This window comes from Scyliorhinus torazame, chromosome 1 (assembly GCF_047496885.1).
Source record: "Scyliorhinus torazame isolate Kashiwa2021f chromosome 1, sScyTor2.1, whole genome shotgun sequence".
In the NCBI taxonomy this organism is placed as follows: domain Eukaryota; kingdom Metazoa; phylum Chordata; class Chondrichthyes; order Carcharhiniformes; family Scyliorhinidae; genus Scyliorhinus; species Scyliorhinus torazame.
The window spans coordinates 25,496,844-25,519,464 of record NC_092707.1 but is presented as its reverse complement, the minus strand read 5'-3'; the positions used below and the strand labels follow the sequence as shown (position 1 = coordinate 25,519,464).

At 51.7% G+C, this 22,621-nt stretch overlaps 1 protein-coding gene across 1 annotated transcript in view; it reads left to right on the top strand.

Annotated features, from left to right (window-relative positions):
- Window positions 1-22,621, top strand: part of LOC140391644 (seizure 6-like protein) — a 522,156-nt gene that overhangs the window by 296,446 nt on the left and 203,089 nt on the right. The window contains exon 4 of the mRNA XM_072476384.1: window positions 18,879-19,071. Within this exon, the coding sequence (XP_072332485.1) occupies window positions 18,879-19,071 (193 nt within the window). The remainder of the gene's footprint in view (window positions 1-18,878; window positions 19,072-22,621) is intronic.

Here is a 22,621-nt window from a genome sequence, read left to right as displayed (position 1 = left end):
TTAGTGACCTCCTCGAAAAACTCTATCAAGTTAGTGAGACACGACCTCCCCTTCACAAAACCGTGCTGCCTCTCACTAATACGTCCATTTGCTTCCAAATGGGAGTAGATCCTGTCTCGAAGAATTCTCTCCAGTAATTTCCCTACCACTGAAGTAAGGCTCACCGGCCTGTAGTTCCCGGGATTATCCTTGCTACCCTTCTTAAACAGAGGAACAACATTGGCTATTCTCCAGTCCTCCGGGACATCCCCTGAAGACAGCGAGGATCCAAAGATTTCTGTCAAGGCCTCAGCAATTTCCTCTCCAGCCTCCTTCAGTATTCTGGGGTAGATCCCATCAGGCCCTGGGGACTTATCTACCTTAATATTTTTTAAGACACCCAACACCTCGTCTTTTTGGATCACAATGTGACCCAGGCTATCTACACCCCCTTCTCCAGACTCAACATCTACCAATTCCTTCTCTTTGGTGAATACTGATGCAAAGTATTCATTTAGTACCTCGCCCATTTCCTCTGGCTCCACACATAGATTCCCTTGCCTATCTTTCAGTGGGCCAACCCTTTCCCTGGCTACCCTCTTGCTTTTTATGTAAGTGTAAAAAGCCTTGGGATTTTCCTTAACCCTATTTGCCAATGACTTTTCATGACCCCTTCTAGCCCTCCTGACTCCTTGCTTAAGTTCCTTCCTACTTTCCTTATATGCCACACATGCTTCGTCTGTTCCCAGCCTTTTAGCCCTGACAAATGCCTCCTTTTTCTTTTTGACGAGGCCTACAATATCACTCGTCATCCAAGGTTCCCGAAAATTGCCGTATTTATCTTTCTTCCTCACAGGAACATGCCTGTCCTGTATTCCCTTCAACTGACACTTGAAAGCCTCCCACATGTCAGATGTTGATTTGCCCTCAAACATCCGCCCCCAATCTATGTTCTTCAGTTCCCGCCTAATATTGTCATAATTAGCCTTCCCCCAATTTAGCACATTCATCCTCGGACCACTCTTATCCTTGTCCACCAGTACTTTAAAACTTACTGAATTGTGGTCACTGTTACCGAAATGCTCCCCTACTGAAACATCTACCACCTGGCCGGGCTCATTCCCCAATACCAGGTCCAGTACCGCCCCTTCCCTAGTTGGACTGTTTACATATTGTTTTAAGAAGCCCTCCTGGATGCTCCTTACAAACTCTGCCCCGTCTAAGCCCCTGGCACTAAGTGAGTCCCAGTCAATATTGGGGAAGTTGAAGTCTCCCATCACCACAACCCTGTTGTTTTTACTCTTTTCCAAAATCTGTCTACCTATCTGCTCCTCTATCTCCCGCTGGCTGTTGGGAGGCCTGTAGTATACCCCCAACATTGTGACTGCACCCTTCTTATTCCTGATCTCTACCCATATAGCCTCACTGCCCTCTGAGGTGTCCTCTCGCAGTATAGCTGTGATATTCTCCCGAACAAGTAGCGCAACTCCGCCTCCCCTTTTACATCCCCCTCTATCCCGCCTGAAACATCTAAATCCTGGAACGTTTAGCTGCCAATCCTGCCCTTCCCTCAACCAGGTCTCTGTAATGGCAATAACATCATAGTTCCAAGTACTAATCCAAGCTCTAAGTTCATCTGCCTTACCCGTAATGCTCCTTGCATTAAAACATATGCACTTCAGGCCACCAGACCCGCTGTGTTCAGCAACTTTTCCCCGTCTGCTCTGCCTCAGAGCCACACTGTCCCTATTCCCTAGTTCTCCCTCAATGCTCTCACCTTCTGACCTATTGCTCCCATACCCACCCCCCTGCCATTGGTGTGGGAAGTACCTGAGGCACGAAGATCATTGGTGAAGCCTGCCTGCTGGTTCCGCCCAGTAAGGCGGAGTATAAGAGCCTGTGTCTCCCTAGCAGCCGCATTCTGTACCTGCGCTGCTGGGGGAAACATCTAGTCAAATAAAGCCTTCAATTGTCATCCAATCTCGCTCCTGGAGTTGCTGATTGAGCATCAACAACTAACTCAAAAGGTCTTGCCACCGCAGTGTGACCCCTGGTTGCAAAGCAACAGCCTAGTTTATCTTTGAACCCTGTTTTTTTTAATGTCGTAAAACCCTCATTACAATGCAGGCATCTGAACCGAACTGCAGTTATTAACCCTTCCAAATATAAAAGCATTAAACTAAACGTACTTAAAGCTATGCCTTGATTCTCCTCCCTACAAAATCAAACAGAAATTACTTAAAACTGCCTCTATTTCCTGACAGTATGAGGAGTTTGGCAGCTAATAATTTTCCATTGCAGTTGATGTGAATTCTAAGTGTGCAATCCCAATATACACACAACCGGAGGCCTGGCCTATATGGACTCAGAAAGTGAACCTGTTGAATCCTCCCATGTGAACAAGTCCTCAGTGATATTTTAATTCGCTTTAATTTCTGAAATATTCAAATAGTGGAGTGTAGATTAGAACTTCCAGCTGAAGAGCATATCATTTAAATTCTTCAAAAGCATCCACTCAAAATGATTGCATCAAATTAACTGGCCCTATGTAGGATTGCTTGCAATTGGCAACGATTTAGAATATTCCAAAACAGTTACTGCAATTATTCATTTGCTGCCGTCTATTTCGTTGACCGCAAAATCCACTCCCGTGAAAAATGCAATTTTGGCCTCTTATTTAATATTTAAAATCAAAATGGAAATATCACTCTTTTTTAATGTTAAAAAGTGAAGAATGGGAGACACCAGCAAAGTTGATCGTTGCTGCAAACTGGCCAAGCAAAAGAACATAAGAACTAGGAGCAGGAGTAGGCCATCTGACCCCTCGAGCCTGCTCCGCCATTCAATGAGATCATGGCTGATCTTTTGTGGACTCAGCTCCACTTTCCGGCCCAAACACCGTAACCCTTAATCACTTGATTCTTCAAAAAACTATCTATCTTTATCTGAAAAAACATTTAATGAAGGAGCCTCTACTGCTTCACTGGGCAAGGAATTCCATAGATTCACAACCCTTTGGCTGAAGAAGTTCCTCCTAAACTCAGTCCTAAATCTACTTCCCCTTATTTTGAGGCTATGCCCCCTAGTTCTGCTTTCACCCGCCAGTGGAAACAACCTGCCCGCATCTATCCTATCTATTCCCTTCATAATTTTATATGTTTCTATAAGATCCCCCCTCATCCTTCTAAATTCCAACGAGTTCAGTCCCAGTCTACTCAACCTCTCCTCATAATCCAACCCCCTCAACTCTGGGATTAATCTAGTGAATCTCCTCTGCACACCCTCCAGCGCCAGTACATCCTTTCTCAGGTAAGGAGACCAAAACTGAACACAATACTCCAGGTGTGGCCTCACTAACACCTTACACAATTGCAGCATAACCTCCCTAGTCTTAAACTCCATCCCTCTAGCAATGAAGGACAAAATTCCATTCGCCTTCTTTAATCACCTGTTGCACCTGAAAACCAACATTTTGCGACTCATGCACAAGCACACCCAGGACTCTCTGCACAGTGAGGGTGTGGCCTCACTAACACCTTATACAGTTAAACGTTGAATTCAAAGTGATCAGGGCTTTAGCTGCTGCCGAGGACCTCGACAACATATTAATGGCTCATTAGCATTCCGGTTAATCATCTCCATTGTGATGATTAACCATGATGCCTTCAAAGGGCTTTAAATTGCTTGTGCAAACTTCCATCGGAAAATATAAGTGCTTTCACATGGAATGAATTCCCATGCACGTTCACGATCCACAGAAGGGAACACCAAACCTCTCTGTGTGTAAGACACTTTGCTTGCCTATAAATTCTAAGAAGCTGCTGACTATCCACATACTCTCTGGAAATAATTAGTTCAGCCTGTGCACATTGATTTGGCACAATGTTATTTCAGCCTACAAAAAACCAGGAATAAGGATTGCTGTTCAGCATTTAAGAGTAAGGGCAATACGGTGGCACAGTGGTTAGCACTGCTGCCTCACGGCACCGAGGTCCCGGGTTCGATCCCGGCTCTGAGCCACCGTCCGTTTGGAGTTTACACATTCGCCCCGTGTCTGCGTGGGTTTCGCCCCCACAACCCAAAGATGTGCAGGGTAGGTGGATTGGCCATGCTAAATTGCTTCATCTTGCTTCAGGAAGCAAAGTATTCTACACACCCCTATCAGCATCAACGGGGCCGAGGAGGAGATGGTCAGCAGTTTCAAATTCCATGGGGTACATGTGGTAAACCACTGTTGCACCTGTATTAGGTGATGTAAGATAGGACCTGTACTACAGGTTCACCGGTAGTCCCTGCCTGCTGGCTCCGCCCAGTAGGAGGAGTATAAATATGCATGTCCTCCATTCAGCAGCCATTTCGCCAGCTGCTGTGGGAGGTCTCACACCTTAGCAATAAAGCCTCAGTTGTATCCAACTCTAGTCTTTGTGCAATTGATCGTGCCTCAATTTATTGCTCTAAGATTTTCTAAAAGAGGGAACTCTGAATCGAACCAGATCGCCTGCAGCTGGATCCGCAATCAAGCGACGCCAAAATGGACTTTAATAACTGGCTAGCTTGCTTCGAGGCGTACATCAACTCAGCGACCACCCCTGTCCCGGAGGCTCAGCAGATACAGATCCTGTACTCAAGGTTGAGCTCCAACGTGTTTCCGCTGATCCAGGACGCCCCAAACTGCGCCAATGCCATGGCGCTTCTCAAAGAAAACTACGCACAGAAAACGAACACGCCCTTCGCCAGGCATGTACTCGCCACTCGCTCTCAACTCCCTGGTGAGTCCATAGAAGACTTCTGGCGGGCCCTAATCCCACTCGTCCGGGACTGTGACTGTCAGGCCGTTACGGCCACCGAACATTCCAACCTTCTTATGCAGGACGCATTCGTAACGGGGATTGGGTCGGACCTCATACGCCAACGACTGTTAGAAGGGGCCACGCTCGACCCAGCTGCAACAAAGAAGCTAGCGCTCTCTATGACGGTTGCCTCACGTAACATTCAGGCCTACCCCATCAGCCGCGCGGCCCACCCCTCCTACCCCTCGTGGACCCACAGGCGGCCGTCCCAGCGGGGGCCTTACCCAGCCAGTACGCCTGCCCCACACGCCAGCCCGCGCACCCCGGGGGTCCCCGATGTTACTTCTGCGGCCAGCAGGAGCACCCTCGCCAACGCTGCCCGGCCCGCGCTGCTCTTTGCAAGGCTTGCGGCAAAAAGGGGCACTTTGCCGCGGTGTGCCAGGCACGCGCAGTCGCCGCTATCGCCCCCAACCCGCTAGCCTACACACAATGGCCACCGCCACCGCCATCTTCATCTCCCCGGACCACGTGCGGCAAGTGGCCGCTGCCATCTTCACGTCCCCGGGCCATGCACGGCCAGTGGACGCCGCCATCTTCACTGCCTGGGGGCCACACACGGCCAGAGGGCGCCGCCATCTTCTCCCCCTCATTCCACATGCAGCCCATGGGCGCCACCATCTTGTCCAACCCCCGCAACGTGCGGCCCATTTTGTCCCCCGCATGATCTTCAGGCACCGCCATCTTGTCTCCCCCATAGGACATGCTCACTGACAGCATTCCAGGACCTGGGCCCCCCAGGCTCCCCATCATCTGACGTCAGCGACGACCGACCACGACTCGCCTCAGTGACGATCGACCAGTCTCGTCCACACAACCTGGCCACCGCATCGACCAGTGTGAAAATCAACGGCCAGGTAACCTCTTGCCTGCTGGACTCCGGGAGCACCAAAAGCTTCATACACCTGGATACGGTAAGGCACTGCTCCCTCGCTGTACACCTCGCCAACCAAAGAATTTCCCTGGCCTCCGGACACCATTCCGTCGCGATCCGGGGTTTCTGCACGGTCACACTCACGGTCTAGGGCGTAGAATTCAGCGGCTTCCGCCTCTACGTCCTCCCTAACCTCTGCGCTGCCCTACTACTCGGCCTGGACTTCCAGTGTAACCTCCAGAGCCTAACCGTCAAATTCGGCGGACCCCTACCACCCCCTACTGTGTGCAGCCTCGCGACCCTAAAGGTTGATCCTCCTTCCATCTTCGCCAATCTAACCCCGGATTGCAAACCCGTCGCCACCAGGAGCAGACGGTACAGCACCCAGGACAGGACCTTCATCAGGTCCGAGGTCCAGCGGCTGCTTCGGGAGGGCATTATCGAGGCCAGCAACAGCCCCTGGAGAGCACAAGTGGTAGTCGTTAAAACTGGGGAGAAACACAGAATGGTCGTGGACTACAGCCAGACCATCAATCGATACATGCAGCTTGGCGCGTACCCCCTCCCACGCATATCTGATATGGTCAATCAGATTGCACAGTACCGGGTCTTCTCAACGGTAGACTTCAAATCCGCCTACCACCAGCTCCCCATTCGTAAATCAGACTGTCCATACACCGCTTTCAAAGCAGACGGCCGCCTCTACCACTTCCTCAGGGTTCCCTTCGGCGTCACTAACGGGGTCGCGGTCTTCCAAAGGGAGATGGACCGAATGGTCGACCGGTACGGTTTGCGGGCCACCTTCCCGTACCTAGACAACATCACCATCTGCGGCCATGACCAGCAGGACCACGATGCCAACCTTGCCAAATTTCTCCACACCGCCACTCTCAACCTCACCTACAACAAGGAGAAGTGCTTGTTTAGCACGACCCGCTTAGCCATACTCGGCTATGTGGTCCAGAACGGAGTTCTGGGGCCCGATCCCGACCGCATGAGCCCCCTCATGGAGCTTCCCCTCGCTCACCGCCCCAAGGCCCTCAAACGCTGCCTGGGGTTCTTCTCGTACTACGCCTAGTGGGTCCCAAACTCTGCGGACAAGGCCCGCCCACTCATACAATCCACCCATTTTCCCCTGACGGCCGAGGCACAACAGGCCTTCGTCCGTATCAGAGCCGATACCGCCAAGGCCGGGATGCATGCAGTAGACGAGACACTGCCCTTTCAAATAGAGAATGACGCATCGGACGTCGCCCTAGCCGCCACCCTCAATCAGGCAGGCAGACCCGTGGCATTCTTTTCCCGCACCCTTCATGCCTCAGAAATCCGGCACTCATCCGTCGAAAAAGAGGCCCAATCTACAGTTGAAGCTGTGCAGCATTGGAGGCATTACCTGGCCGGCAGGAGATTCACTCTCCTCACTGACCAACGGTCGGTAGCCTTCATGTTCGATAACACACAGCGGGACAAGATCAAAAACGATAAAATCTTGCGGTGGAGGATCGAGCTCTCCACCTACCATTACGAGATTTTGTATCGCCCCGGCAAACTCAATGAGCCCCCAGACGCCCTATCCTGAGGTACATGGGCCAGCGCACAAGTAGACCGACTCCGGACCCTGCACGACAGCCTTTGTCACCCGGGAGTCACACGGTTGTTACCATTTCATAAAGGCCCGCAATCTGCCCTACTCTGTCGAGGAAGTACGGACAATTACCAGGGACTGCCAGGTCTGTGCGGAGTGCAAGCTGCACTTCTACCGGCCGGACCACGCATGCTTGGTGAAGGCCTCCCGCCCCTTTGAACGCCTCAGCGTGGATTTCAAAGGGACTCTCCCCTCCACCGACCGTAACACGTATATTCTCAGTGTGGTCGATGAGTATTCCAGGTTCCGCTTCGCCATCCGATGCCCCAACATAACATCTGCCACCACCATCAAAGCCCTAAGCACCATCTTCGCTCTGTTCGGTTTCCCCGCCTACATCCACAGTGACAGGGGATCTTCATTCATGACTGATGAGCTGCATCAGTTCCTGCTCAGCAGGGGTATCGCCTCCAGCAGGACGACCAGCTATAACCCCCGGGGAAATGGGCAGGTAGAGAGGGAGAACAGAACGGTCTGGAGGGCCATCCAACTGGCCCTACGGTCCAGGAACCTCCCAGCCTCTCGCTGGCAGGAGGTCCTCCCTGATGCACTACACTCCATTCGGTCACTGCTGTGCACCGCTACGAACAACACACCCCATCAACGTCTTTTTGCCTTCCCCAGGAAGTCCACATCCGGGGTGTCGCTCCCGACTTGGCTCGCAGCTCCAGGACCAGTCCTGCTCCGTGGGCACGTCCGAATCCACAAGGTGGACCCGTTGGTGGCAAGGGTGCAATTGCTCCATGCCAACCCCCAGTATGCCTACATGGCGTACCCCGACAGCCGCCAAGATACAGTCTCCCTCAGGGACCTGGCACCAGCAGGTTCCACACACACACACCCCTCCGGCCCGGCGCCACCCTCCCCTCCCCCGGCACTCCCAGCATTAACCCCACCAGGACCATCCGTACTTCCACCGCTCACGCCCGAGGATGAAGAGGATTTCGGCACGCTCCCGGAGTCACCGAAAATCAGGCGAGCATCGACATCGCCACCACCACTACGTCGCTCCCAGCGGAACATCAAGGCACCAGACCGGTTAAATCTCTAACTGGCACCAGACTTCAGAAGACATTTTTTTTCTGCTCAAATACTGTAAATATGAATTCATTGCAGTATATAGTTCTCCACCACCCCCGCCGGACTCAATTTTAGCAGGGGGTAAATGTGGTGAACCACAATTGCACCTGTATTAGGTGATGTAAGGTAGGACCTGTACTACAGGTTCGCCGGTAGCCCCTGCCTGCTGGCTCCGCCCAGTAGGAGGAGTATAAATATGCGTGTCCTCCATTCAGCAGCCATTTCACCAGCTGCTGTGGGAGGCCACACATCTTAGAGCAATAAAGCCTCAGTCGTATCCAACTCTAGTCTTTGTTCAATTGATCGTGCCTCGGTACACATCTCCAAAAATCTATCCTGGTCCACCCACGTCGACGCTACAACCAAGAAAGCACAGCAGCACCTATACTGCCTCAGGAAACTAAGGAAATTCGGCATGTCCACATTAACTCTTACCAGCCTTTACAGATGCACCATAGAAAGCATCCTATCAGGCTGCATCACAGCCTGGTATGGCAACTGCTTGTTCCAAGACCACAAGAAACTTCAGAGAGTCGTGAACACAGCCTGGTCCATCACACGAACCTGCCTCCCATCCATTGACTCCATCTACACCTCCCGCTGTCTGGGGAAAGCAGGCAGCATAATCAAAGATCCCTCCCACCCGGCTTACTCACTCTTCCAACTTCTTCCATCGGGCAGGAGATACAAAAGTCTGAGAAGACACACGAACAGACTCAAAAACAGCTTCTTCCCCGCTGTTACCAGACTCGTAAATGACCCTCTTGTGGACTGACCTCATTAACACTACACCCTGTATGGTTCACCCGATGCTGGTGTTTATGTAGTTACCTTGTGTTGTCCTATTATGTATTTTCTTTTCTTTTCTTTTCATGCACTTAATGATCTGTTGAGCTGCGAGCAGAAAAATACTTTTCACTGTCCCTCGGTACACGTGACAATAAAAAGTGAATTGGGTACTCTTAAAAAAAAAAAATTTAAGTATGTAGGCCAGTAAGACCGTAAGCCCCTAAGACATAGAAGCAGAATTAGGCCACTCGGCCCATCGAGTCTGCTCCGCCATTCAATCATGGCTGATATTTTCTCATCCCCATTCTCCTGCCTTCTCCCCATAGCCCCTGATCCCCTTATTAATCAAGAACCTATCCATCTCTGTCTTAAAGACACTCAGTGATTTGGCCTCCACAGCCTTCTGCGGCAAAGAGTTCCACAGATTCACCACCCTCTGACTGAAGATATTCCTCCTCATCTCTGTTTTAAAGGATCGTCCCTTTAGTCTGAGATGTTGTCCTCTGCTTCTATTTTTCTGACAAGTGGAAACATCTTCTCCACGTCCACTCTATCCAGGCCTCGCAGTATCCACTAAGATTCAATAAGTTTCCCCCTCATCCTTCTAAACTCCAAAGAGTACAGACTCAGGGTCCTCATCTGTTCCTCATACGACAAGTTCTTCATGCCAGGGATCATTCTTGTGAACCTCCTCTGGACCTGTTCCAAGGCCAGCACATCCTTCCTTAGATATGGGGGAAATCTTGCTTCTCACATATCGCATCTACTTGAGGCGGTAAAGGTTTGTCAGAATGATTCCCATAAATTAGGGTTTCCTAATTGTTCCACCCTCGGTCCGACCATTGAGGTGTGTGTGTCTGTGGAGGGTGAGTGTATGTGTGTGGGGAGTGGTGAATGTGTGTCTGTGTGTGGGGTGAGTCTGTGCGTGGGGTGTGATTGTGTGTATTTGTGTAAGATGTGTTTGTGTGGGGTGAGTGTGTGTGGGGGGTGAGTGTCTGTGAGGGTGTTGGTGTGTGTGGGAGGGATGAGTGTGTGTGTGGGGGAGTGAGAGTGTGTGTGTGGGGGGAGTGAGTGTGTGAGGGTGTGAGTGTGTGTGTGTGATTGAGGGTGGGTGTGTGCAAGGGTCTGTGTCTGTGTGTGAGGGTGTGTGTGTGTGTGTGTGAAGGTGTGTGAGGGTGTGTGTGTGAGGGGGTGGGTGTGTGTGTGAGTGTGTGTGAGGGTGTATGTGTGAGGGTGTGTGTGAGGGAGTGTGTGTGAGGGTGTGTGAGAGGGTCTGTGTGTGGGGGGGGTTTGTGTTAAGGTATGTCTGCGTGTGTGAGGGGGGTGGGTGTGTGTGAGGGTGTGTGTGTGAGGGTGTATGTGTGTGAGGGTGTGTGTGTGAGGGTGTGTGAGAGGGTGTGTGTGTGTGGGGGGGTGGGGAGGGTTTGTGTAAAGGTATGTCTGTGTGTGTGAGGGTGTGTGAGAGGGTGTGTGTGTGTGGGGGGTGGGGAGGGTTTGTGTAAAGGTATGTCTGCGTGTGAGGGGGGGGTGTGGGTATGTATGGTTGAGGGTATGTGTGTGTGTGAGGGTATGTGTGAGGGTATGTGTGTGAGGGTGTGTGTGTGTGAGAGGGGATGTGTGTGTGTGGAGGGTGCGTGTGTGTGGAAGGGTATGTGTGTGTGAGGGGGTGTGCGTGTGAGTGTGTGTGTGTGTGTGTGAGAGGGGTGGGTATGTGTGTGTGTGTGGGGAGTGTGTGTGTTTGGGGGGTGAGTGCTTGTGTGTGTGGGATTAATATGTGTGTGTAGGGTTTGTGTGTAGGGGTGAGTGTGCTTGTGTGTGGATGGGATGTGCGTTTGTGAGAGGGTGAGTTTGCCTGTGTGTGGGTGGGGTGAACGTGTGTGCAGTGCGTGGGGCGTGATTGTATGTATTTGTGTAAGATGTGTTTGTGTGGGGTGAGTGTGTGTGGGGGGTGAGTGTCTGTGAGGGTGTGGGTGTGTGCGGGAGGGTTGAGTGTGTGTGGGCGAGTGAGTGTGTGAGTGTGTGTGTGAGGGTGTGAGTGTGAGTGTGTGATATTGAGGGTGGGTGTGTGAGGGTGGGTGTGTGTGAGGGTGTGTGTGTGAGGGTGCGCGTGTGTGTGAAGGTGTTTGTGTGTGTGAGGGTGCGTGTGTGTGTGTCTGAAGGTGTGTGTGTGTGTGAGTGTGTGTGAGGGTGCGTGTGTGTGTGTCTGAAGGTGTGTGTGTGTGTGAGTGTATGTGTGTGTGAGGGGATGTGTGTGTGTGAGGTGGGGGGGGTGTATGAGGGTATGTGTGTGAGGGTGGTGTGTGTGTGTGAGGGTGTGTGAGGGTGTGTGTGTGTGTGAGGGTGTGTGTGTGTGAGGGTGTGTGAGAGGGTGTGTGTGTGTGTGGGGGGGGGAGGGTTTGTGTAAAGGTATGTCTGTGTGTGTGAGGCTGTGTGTGTGAGGGTATGTGTGTGAGAGGAAATGTGTGTGTGGGGAAGGTGCGTGTGTGTGGAAGAGTATGTGTATCTGAGTGTATGTGTGTGTATGTGAGGAGGGGTCAGCGTGTGTGTTGGGGGTGTGTGGGGGGCATGTGTGTTTGAGGGTGTGTGTGTGTGGGGGGGGAGTGAGTGTGTTTGGGGGGTGAGTGCTTGTGTGTGTGGGATTAATATGTGTGTGTAGGGTTTGTGTGTAGGGGTGAGTGTGCTTGTGTGTGGATGGGATGTGTGTTTGTGAGAGGGTGAGTGAGCCTGTGGGTGGGTGGGGTGAACGTGTGTGCAGTGCGTGGGGTGTGATTGTGTGTATTTGTGTAAGATGTATTTGTGTATGTGTGTGAGTGGAGGGGGGTTGAGTATGTGTGAGGTGATTCTGTGTGACACGTGTATGGTGAATGAGTGTGTGTGTGATGAGAAAGTCCATGTGCATGTGTGAGAGAGGTGTGCATGTGTATTTGCGTGCATGTATATGAGAGGGACAAATGTGTGTTTGCACATGTGTGAGAGAGGGATGAGAATATGTGCACATATGTGAGGTGTGAAAGAGGGGTGCGTGTATGTGCACACATATATGTGAGAGAGGCGAGTGTGTGTGCACGTGTGTCAGAAAGGGGTGAGTGTGTGAGCACATGGATGAGGGAGGGGTGAGTGTGTGTGCATATGTATGAGAGAGGGGTGAGTGTGTGTGCACGTGTATGAGAGAGGGGTGAGTGTGTGTGCACGTGTTTGAGAGAGGGGTGAGTGTGTGTGTGCACGTGTTTGAGAGAGGGGTGAGTGTGTGTGTGCACGTGTTCGAGAGGGGTGAGTGTGTGTGCATGTGTATGAGAGAGGGGTGAATGTGTGTGTGCACATGTAAGAGAGAGGGGTGAGTGTGTGTGCACGTGTATGAGAGAGGGGTGAGTGTGTGTGTGCACATGTAAGAGAGGGGTGAGTATGTGTGCATGTGTATGAGAGAGGGGTGAGTGTGAGCACGTGTATGAGAGAGGGGTGAGTGTGTGTGCATGTGTATGAGAGAGGGGTGAGTGTGAGCACGTGTATGAGAGAGGGGTGAGTGTGTGTGCATGTGTTCGAGAGGGGTGAGTGTGTGTGCACGTGTATGAGAGAGGGGTGAGTGTGAGCACGTGTATGAGAGAGGGGTGAGTGTGTGTGCACATGTAAGAGAGAGGGGTGAGTGTGTGTGCATGTGTATGAGAGAGGGGTGAGTGTGAGCACGTGTATGAGAGAGGGGTGAGTATGTGTGCACATGTAAGAGAGAGGGGTGAGTATGTGTGCATGTGTATGAGAGAGGGGTGAGTGTGAGCACGTGTATGAGAGAGGGGTGAGTGTGTGTGCACTTGTATGAGAGAGGGGTGAGTGTGTGAGCATGTGTATGAGAGAGGGGTGAGTGTGAGCACGTGTATGAGAGAGGGGTGAGTGTGTGTGCACTTGTATGAGAGAGGGGTGAGTGTGTGAGCATGTGTATGAGAGAGGGGTGAGTGTGTGTGCATGTGTATGAGAGAGGGGTGAGTGTGTGTGCATATGTATGAGAGGGGTGAGTGTGTGTGCACGTGTATGAGAGAGGAGTGAGTGTGTGTGCATATGTATGAGAGGGGTGAGTGTGTGTGCGCGTGTATGAGAGAGGGGTGAGTGTGTGCACGTGTATGAGAGAGGGGTGAGTGTGTGCACGTGTATGAGAGAGGGGTGAGTGTGTGCACGTGTATGAGAGAGGGGTGAGTGTGTGAGCACATGGATGAGGGAGGGGTGAGTGTGTGAGCACGTGTATGAGAGGGGTGAGTGTGTGCGCGCGTGTATGAGAGAGGGGTGAGTGTGTGTGCACGTGTATGAGAGAGGGGTGAGTGTGTGCACGTGTATGAGAGAGGGGTGAGTGTGTGTGCACGTGTATGAGAGAGGGGTGAGTGTGTGTGCGCGTGTATGAGAGAGGGGTGAGTGTGTGAGCACGTGTATGAGAGAGGGGTGAGTGTGTGCACGTGTATGAGAGAGGGGTGAGTGTGTGCACGTGTATGAGAGAGGGGTGAGTGTGTGCACGTGTATGAGAGAGCGGTGAGTGTGTGTGCACGTGTATGAGAGAGGGGTGAGTGTGTGCAGGTGTATGAGAGAGGGGTGAGTGTGTGTGCATGTGTTTGTGAGAGGAGTGAATGTGTTTGTGTGCAGGTGTATGAGAGAGGGGTGAGTGTGAGCACGTGTATGAGAGAGGGGTGAGTGTGTGTGCATGTGTTTGTGAGAGGAGTGAATGTGTTTGTGTGCAGGTGTATGAGGGAGGGGTGAGTGTGTGCACGTGTATGAGAGAGGGGTGAGTGTGTTTGTGTGCAGGTGTATGAGAGAGGGGTGAGTGTGTGTGCATGTGTTTGTGAGAGGAGTGAATGTGTTTGTGTGCAGGTGTATGAGAGAGGGGTGAGTGTGAGCACGTGTATGAGAGAGGGGTGAGTGTGTGTGCATGTGTTTGTGAGAGGAGTGAATGTGTTTGTGTGCAGGTGTATGAGAGAGGGGTGAGTGTGTGCACGTGTTTGTGAGAGTAGTGAATGTGTTTGTGTGCAGGTGTATGAGGGAGGGGTGAGTGTGTGTGCACGTGTTTGTGAGAGGAGTGAATGTGTTTGTGTGCAGGTGTATGAGGGAGGGGTGAGTGTGTGTGCACGTGTATGAGGGAGGGGTGAGTGTGTGCACGTGTATGAGAGAGGGGTGAGTGTGTGTGCATGTGTTTGTGAGAGGGGTGAGTGTGTGTGCATGTGTTTGTGAGAGGAGTGAATGTGTTTGTGTGCAGGTGTATGAGGGAGGGGTGAGTGTGTGCACGTGTATGAGGGAGGGGTGAGTGTGTGTGCACGTGTTTGTGAGAGGAGTGAATGTGTTTGTGTGCAGGTGTATGAGAGAGGGGTGAGTGTGAGCACGTGTATGAGAGAGGGGTGAGTGTGTGCACGTGTATGAGAGAGGGGTGAGTGTGAGCACGTGTATGAGAGAGGGGTGAGTGTGTGCGCGTGTATGAGAGAGGGGTGAGTGTGAGCACGTGTATGAGAGAGGGGTGAGTGTGTGTGCACGTGTTTGTGAGAGGAGTGAATGTGTTTGTGTGCAGGTGTATGAGAGAGGGGTGAGTGTGTGCACGTGTATGAGAGAGGGGTGAGTGTGTGCACGTGTTTGTGAGAGGAGTGAATGTGTTTGTGTGCAGGTGTATGAGAGAGGGGTGAGTGTGTGCACGTGTTTGTGAGAGGGGTGAATGTGTTTGTGTGCAGGTGTATGAGAGAGGGGTGAGTGTGAGCACGTGTATGAGAGAGGGGTGAGTGTGTGCACGTGTATGAGAGAGGGGTGAGTGTGAGCACGTGTATGAGAGAGGGGTGAGTGTGTGCACGTGTATGAGAGAGCGGTGAGTGTGTGTGCATGTGTTTGTGAGAGGAGTGAATGTGTTTGTGTGCAGGTGTATGAGGGAGGGGTGAGTGTGTGCACGTGTATGAGGGAGGGGTGAGTGTGTGTGCACGTGTTTGTGAGAGGAGTGAATGTGTTTGTGTGCAGGTGTATGAGAGAGGGGTGAGTGTGAGCACGTGTATGAGAGAGGGGTGAGTGTGTGCACGTGTATGAGAGAGGGGTGAGTGTGAGCACGTGTATGAGAGAGGGGTGAGTGTGTGCGCGTGTATGAGAGAGGGGTGAGTGTGAGCACGTGTATGAGAGAGGGGTGAGTGTGTGCATGTGTTTGTGAGAGGAGTGAATGTGTTTGTGTGCAGGTGTATGAGAGAGGGGTGAGTGTGTGCAGGTGTATGAGAGAGGGGTGAGTGTGTTTGTGTGCAGGTGTATGAGAGAGGGGTGAGTGTGTGCATGTGTTTGTGAGAGGAGTGAATGTGTTTGTGTGCAGGTGTATGAGAGGGGTGAGTGTGTGCATGTGTATGAGAGAGGGGTGAGTGTGTTTGTGTGCAGGTGTATGAGAGAGGGGTGAGTGTGTGCATGTGTATGAGAGAGGGGTGAGTGTGTGCATGTGTATGAGGGAGGGGTGAGTGTGTGTGCACGTGTTTGTGAGAGGGGTGAATGTGTTTGTGTGCAGGTGTATGAGGGAGGGGTGAGTGTGTGCACGTGTTTGTGAGAGGAGTGAATGTGTTTGTGTGCAGGTGTATGAGAGAGGGGTGAGTGTGTGCACGTGTTTGTGAGAGGAGTGAATGTGTTTGTGTGCAGGTGTATGAGAGAGGGGTGAGTGTGTGCACGTGTTTGTGAGAGGGGTGAATGTGTTTGTGTGCAGGTGTATGAGGGAGGGGTGAATGTGTTTGTGTGCAGGTGTATGAGGGAGGGGTGAGTGTGTGCACGTGTTTGTGAGAGGGGTGAGTGTGTGTGCGCGTGTATGAGAGAGGGGTGAGTGTGTGTGCGCGTGTATGTGAGAGGAGTGAATGTGTTTGTGAGAGGAGTGAATGTGTTTGTGTGCAGGTGTATGAGAGAGGGGTGAGTGTGTGCACGTGTTTGTGAGAGGAGTGAATGTGTTTGTGTGCAGGTGTATGAGGGAGGGGTGAGTGTGTGCACGTGTTTGTGAGAGGGGTGAATGTGTTTGTGTGCAGGTGTATGAGAGAGGGGTGAGTGTGTGCACGTGTTTGTGAGAGGAGTGAATGTGTTTGTGTGCAGGTGTATGAGGGAGGGGTGAGTGTGTGCACGTGTTTGTGAGAGGAGTGAATGTGTTTGTGTGCAGGTGTATGAGGGAGGGGTGAGTGTGTGCACGTGTTTGTGAGAGGAGTGAGTGTGTTTGTGTGCAGGTGTATGAGAGAGGGGTGAGTGTGTGTGCAGGTGTATGAGAGAGGGGTGAGTGTGTGTGCAGGTGTATGAGAGGGGTGAGTGTGTTTGTGTGCAGGTGTATGAGGGAGGGGTGAGTGTGTGTGCAGGTGTATGTGAGAGGAGTGAATGTGTTTGTGTGCAGGTGTATGAGGGAGGGGTGAGTGTGTGTGCACGTGTTTGTGAGAGGAGTGAATGTGTTTGTGTGCAGGTGTATGAGGGAGGGGTGAGATCGGGGAGGAGCCGGAGGATCGAGGACAGGTGGCGGCAAGGTTCCGGCATGCCCGGAGGACCAGGGAGGCCCTCATCCTCGCCCGCTTCTCTTGGGCGAGGCTTTGTCCTTCAGTTCACCCCCCTCCCCCGATTCACCTCCTTTCCCCCATTTCCTTCCCCCTCCCCAATTCCACTCTTTCCCCCCCCACCCCCCTCCATTCCCCGACCTTGCCCCCATACCATCTCCAAAAACCCTGTTCCGCCCTCCAAGGTTCTGGTAACATCACCCCAGGGTGCTGGGTCTGTGTTAGCACTGTCAGCGGGGTCACTCGGGCGGGAGAGTGGTGATAGCTCGCTGTGAGGAAAGCTCTGGTCCTCCTCAGTTTATGCCAAAAATGTGACTCCTGTCTTTCTGCTGACAGCGCGCTCACACCCATCCTCTGAAAGGGTTCTGCATCGTGGGTGTTTGACCTTGGACCACCGTGCCCGGGCGGTCAGGGTGTGGGGGGAGCGGAGAGCAACAGGGGTAAGGGTGCCTGCTTGTTATGTTCTGTGTTGTGGCCATAGTACAGATGCACACAGAATATCTAGTTCTTTAACGAGTAAGATAGTTTATTTAGAAAATGAGCACATGGAAAGATAGCTAACAAACTATTATCCAAATGGTAACGAATAAATGAATTCAGTGAATTCCCCTGGGGCTACTTCTCGTGTGACTATCCTCTAGTACAACTTATTACCAAGTGCCGGATCTCTGGATTCACATGGTGGATCTCAATTGCCACCTGCTGGTTGGAGGTCGTATCGATAACTGTATACAAGAATGGACAGCTATGTACATTACTGGGCACATGCATATCACCATACTGCTGTGAAGGTTAGTGTGACAGAGGCTTCACATGTATCAAGTGTAACATGATTTAATTTTATTTAAAATTGAGAGTATCCAATATATTCTTTTTCCACGTAAGGGGCAATTTAGCGTGGCCGATCCACCTACCCGCCACATCTTTTGCGTTGTGGGGGTGAAGCCCACGCAGACACAGGGAGAATGTGCAAACTCCACACGGACAGTGACCCGGGATCGGGATTGAACCCAGGTCCTCGGCGCCCTGATGCAGCAGTGCTAACCACTGTGCCGCCCCGTAATATGTTTTAATAGTGGGCACTAGACATTTCCATTGTCCCTAGCTACAAATTGTGACACCACATCCCATCCCCCCCTCTCCCAGCCTTTACCCACTCACTGAGCCTTAATCTCCTTGATCTTACATGGTCTACTGCTAGGTGTGTCGCTAGGATGCACTTCAGAAGTGGAGGTAGCCGCCTGCTTTCTACACCCTGTGATCTTTGATGCCCTTGGCGGAGATCCCCTTGGCGGAGCAAGAGGTCACCGGCCGACTTGTCGGTGTCACTGGCATCATTGTGCCACCCTGTTCTGCCTGCTGCCCTTGAGATATGCTGGTGTTGGGAGTTGAAGATTCGGAGGTACTGGAGACCGCCATCGTCTCCTTGGTGGCAGGCCCTGGGTTGGCCTCCAGCACTTCCAGCTCTCTGACAGCACCCGAAGGGCTCTGGGAGTCTCCATGGGATGGAGTCTTCTGGCTCTGCTAATCGTGGCAGCTCCCCATTGTCTGGACCAATGGTGTCATCGCCCTTAGCGATACTCCTCAGTGACAGGGCCACGCTCTGAAGTGCCTTGGCAATGTCTACCTGCATCTGGGACATGTCCCTCATCGACTAGGACATGATGTCAAGGCCGTCAGCCATGTTCATTTCAGACTGAGCCATGCCTTGGGCAGCACCACTCAAGACGTTGACCTCGTGCTGCAGGCTTTCCATTGTGCCCGCCGCCCTCGCAGTGCTGGCCTCAGCGCCACGTACTGTTGTGCCCTCTGGGTCATGCCCTCATCTGACTCGATATTGGGCTGTAATGGTAAACTCCTGATCCTGAGGGATGGAGAGCCCACTTACAAGAGAGAGCAATAAGGTTGAAGCTGAGACTATCTGCCACGATGCCATTAGGGGAGCTAATTTGCAACTCCCAAGGTGGTTAGAGAGCAAGACAAATGAAAATGCGCATGAAATGGCTTCTGATTCGAAGTTCAGTTCAAAACAAATTGAAGGTTTGCTCACCTTGTTAGAAGTTTTCTCTCTGTGTATCCAGAGCGGCTGCTCTGAAGGACATGCCTACAAACAAAATGATTGACTCTCGCACACAGTTATTGGGAAATGTTGTCTTTCATTCCAGGTGAAGACTCTGAACCTCTCTGAGGGGGAACAGCTCTCCATTCGTGGATTGGAGGAGGACAACTGGATTGTCTTAGCCAACCAAATGCTTCTGGTTGAAGGTCAGGTGATCCGAAGTCCCACCAACACGATATCCGTGCTTTTTCACTCATTCCAGTACGGAGGGATTGGGACATTTCAACTCCATTATCAGGGTAGGTAGTTCTGGAATGCGCTGGTCAAAGTTGTATCTTATGTGAAATGCCCCATTGTGTCTTGTAACGAATGCACAAGGTCCAACCACTGGAAAGTCAAGATACTAAACGCCTCATTTCAAAGGTGACTTGTTTTGCTATATAAATTATCCAATCTTTCAACTGAATTATTTAAATTGATCAGTTTGAGGCTTTGATTTTTCAGGCAATATACAGGTCAAGGAAGGGAAAATGGTCCAGTTGACAAAATATGATGGAAATCCTGCTTTCCTGTCCAACCTGCATGTACGAAGGATTACTTTTTCAATATTTTGTAAAAGCTGAGAAAGACATATTGCTGCAACACCCAACAACGTAAGCATATTGACCAAGTCAGAAGTTTTACAACACCAGGTTAAAGCCCAACAGGTTTATTTGGAATCACTAGCTTTCGGAGCGCAGCCCCTTCATCAGGCAAGCCACCTGAGGAAGGAGCTGCGCTCCGAAAGCTAGTGTTTCGAAACAAACCTGTTGGACTTTAACCTGGTGTTGTAAGGCTTCTTACTGTGCCCACCCCAGCCCAAGGCCGGCATCTCCACATCATATTAACCACGGTAGAGTTCCATTTTCTCGGGAAAGAGAGTGTTATCGAGCGGGCAAGCTCTGCTGCCCTTATATTCGCTTCACGCAAGATCACAGGAAAGGTAGAAATGAGGACGGCCATTTGATGTATCTTAACCTCATCACCTAGAAAGACTCTGCTGCTCCCCTATTGCAGTATCTGACCGTTTTCTTAAACAAGGACAGAGTTTCCGCCCCCCCCCCCCCCCGATTGTTTATTACCGCGTACATTCTCGTGTGACCGCTGCTTAGGGTAGAATTTTACATTGACAGGGTGAAGGCACACCTGACCCGCAAGAGCGTTAAATCGCACTTGATGGCATCAGGCGTGCATCCTGCCACATCGCGCACTTGTGCAATATTTTGGTCGTTGGACGCAGGCGCAGATCAGCAGCGTGCCAGCCGACAATAACAGGACGTTAAGAGAGCTAAAACGCCAACTGACCAGAATTTAGTGTTGCCCGTGCGATTTTAAGCTCAACGTACGGGCAGCCGGAACAACCAAATTTGGTCTTCTTTCATTCAAGGGTAGGATAATGGGGGGCCTGGTGAAAACGCTGGCTGAGGCGATGGCGGTTTGGCGTGTTGGTAGGGGGTTCTCTGTTCATCAAATTGTGGAACTCTGGGACGTTTCTGGCTCGAGTCCAGTAAGTTATTCATCGTGAGAAGATTTGCATGAATTAAGTCAAAGCAAATTCATCCGGATCATTAACAGGATTCTTTGAAATGGAAAAACACATTGGTTTAGCACACTGGGCTAAATCGCTGGCTTTTAAAGCAGACCAAAGCAGGCCAGCAGCACGGCTCAATTCCCGTACCAGCCTCCCCAAACAGGCGCCGGAATGTGGCGACTATGGGCTTTTCATAGTAACTTTAGTTGAAGCCTGCTTGTGACAATAAGCGATTTTCATTTCATTTCATTTCACAAAAGCACCCAGTGCAGACCTCTGTTTGTGACGAGTGTTTCTTGAGGTTTCGTTTGTGGGTGCTACACATAGGTGACCATGGCATTTGAGACATGTTGATGATTTTGTTGCCCTGTTGACCTTGGTGGTCGTCCTTTGGTTGGCGAGGTCTGAGCAGGCACCACTTGGGAGGGTTCGCTCAGCAACATTGCCAGGCAGTCCTCCTTCACCGCAAACTCAGACGGACTAGCAGGGGGACGGAAGAGCTGGTGCCCTTGTCCAGGGCTCCATGAGAAGAGTCCACGGCGATGACAGCAAGCTCATCCGGCATTGTGAATTGAGTCCCCACCACCCGGTTTACAAATGAAGGATGGGCAACCATCTGTGATTCTGGTTTGCGCCTCTTTCTCCCTCATAAGCATTGACCACCTGAGGTCAGTGTCTTTGTGAGGGCTTGCAGGTCCGAGCGCAACCGCAGTAACCCTTCATTGTGTTCGTGGAGCTGTCTCTCCATTACATTCAACACGCTCTCAATGGATGTGACTGTGCGCTCAGAGCTCAGGGTCACCGCAGCGTTCACGTTCCGCATGGACTCTTCCATGACAGACACCGTGGCATGCAGACCCTCCGGGATCTCTGCCAGATCTCCCTGAACATCCCACTAAATGCCCAGCATTTGTTACCTGCTTGACCACTGCAGAGGCTAATTATTTTCCTCGGACTCAGCATGGTCCTTTCCTCCATCAGTCCTCCGACTGCTGGCACTCTCAGCCTCCACCATCTACACCAGTGTGCCATCACTGCTGTGCCTTAACAACTCATCTGATATGATCAAGGCCACTGGTGTGCCAGTGTCTATGCTGGAGTTCGGTGCTGAGAGATGGTTCGCCGCACATCGATTACCCGTAAGCGATGGGTGGTCAATTAAGCGTGTTTGGTGACCAATCATGACCTATTGCCAGCGGCCGACTGGAATTTTCCAATCAACCTGCAGGTGGCAGGAACTGTGCCATCTGCCTGGAGGCAACCTCCCAACAGCAGACCGGGGACCAGTCCTCCAGGCAGGCTTTGAGGTCTCCCCCACCCAACTGGCCACAGCGGCGTCTACGGACTGACCATTTCTCTCCACAATGGAGTTCTGGCTGCTGACACCGGCCGGAATTCTCCTGCCGTTCACACCGGCGGGATTCTCTGGCCCCGCCGGCAGCGCACCCCCTCCCGCAGGTTTCCCGGCGGCGTGGGTGGCTGCAATGGGAATTCCCATTGACAGTAGCGGAAGCAGAGAATCCCGCCACCAGCAAACGGCACGCCACCGAGAAACTCGTCCAGCATTTTTTTACTTTTATAATGTTAAGAGAGGGTGCCTCAAAATGGAAGCACCTACCTTCTCTTTTACCTGAACTTCTGGCTTCATCCCATTTCATGCTGGAGAGCCACCAATTGGCCCTCCAGCTTCAAGAACCTCTGAACAGTAATAATAATCGCTTATTGTCACAAGTAGGCTTCAGTGAAGTTACTGTGAAAAGCCCCTAGCCGCCACATTCCGGCACCTGTTCGGGGAGGCCGGTACGGGAATTGAACCCGTGTTGCCGGCATTGTTCTGCATTACAAGCCAGCTGTTTAGCCCACTGGGCTAAACCAGCCCCTAATTGCCCAATTCAGGGAGAACACCTAGATCCCTCTGTGCCTCAAGAGTTCTGTGGTCTCTCTCAATTTAAATAAAATACCGCTCTTCAATTCTTCTTACCAAAGCGGACAAGTTCACATTTCACACGTTGCATTCCATCAACCACAGTTTTGTCCACTCCCTTAACCTATCGATATCACTTTGTAGACTACTTGGCCGGGATTCTCCGCCGGCGGGAGTCTCCGTTTTGCCGGCGCCCGGGGGTTTCCCGACGGCGTGGGGCTGCCCCACAATGGAAAACCCCATTGACCGGCTGGCGTAACGGAGAATCCCGCCGGCCGGTCGGGGCAGAAATGTGGCAGGGCGGAGAATCCCTCCCCTTATGTCCTCTTCACAGTTTATTTCCATACCTATCTTT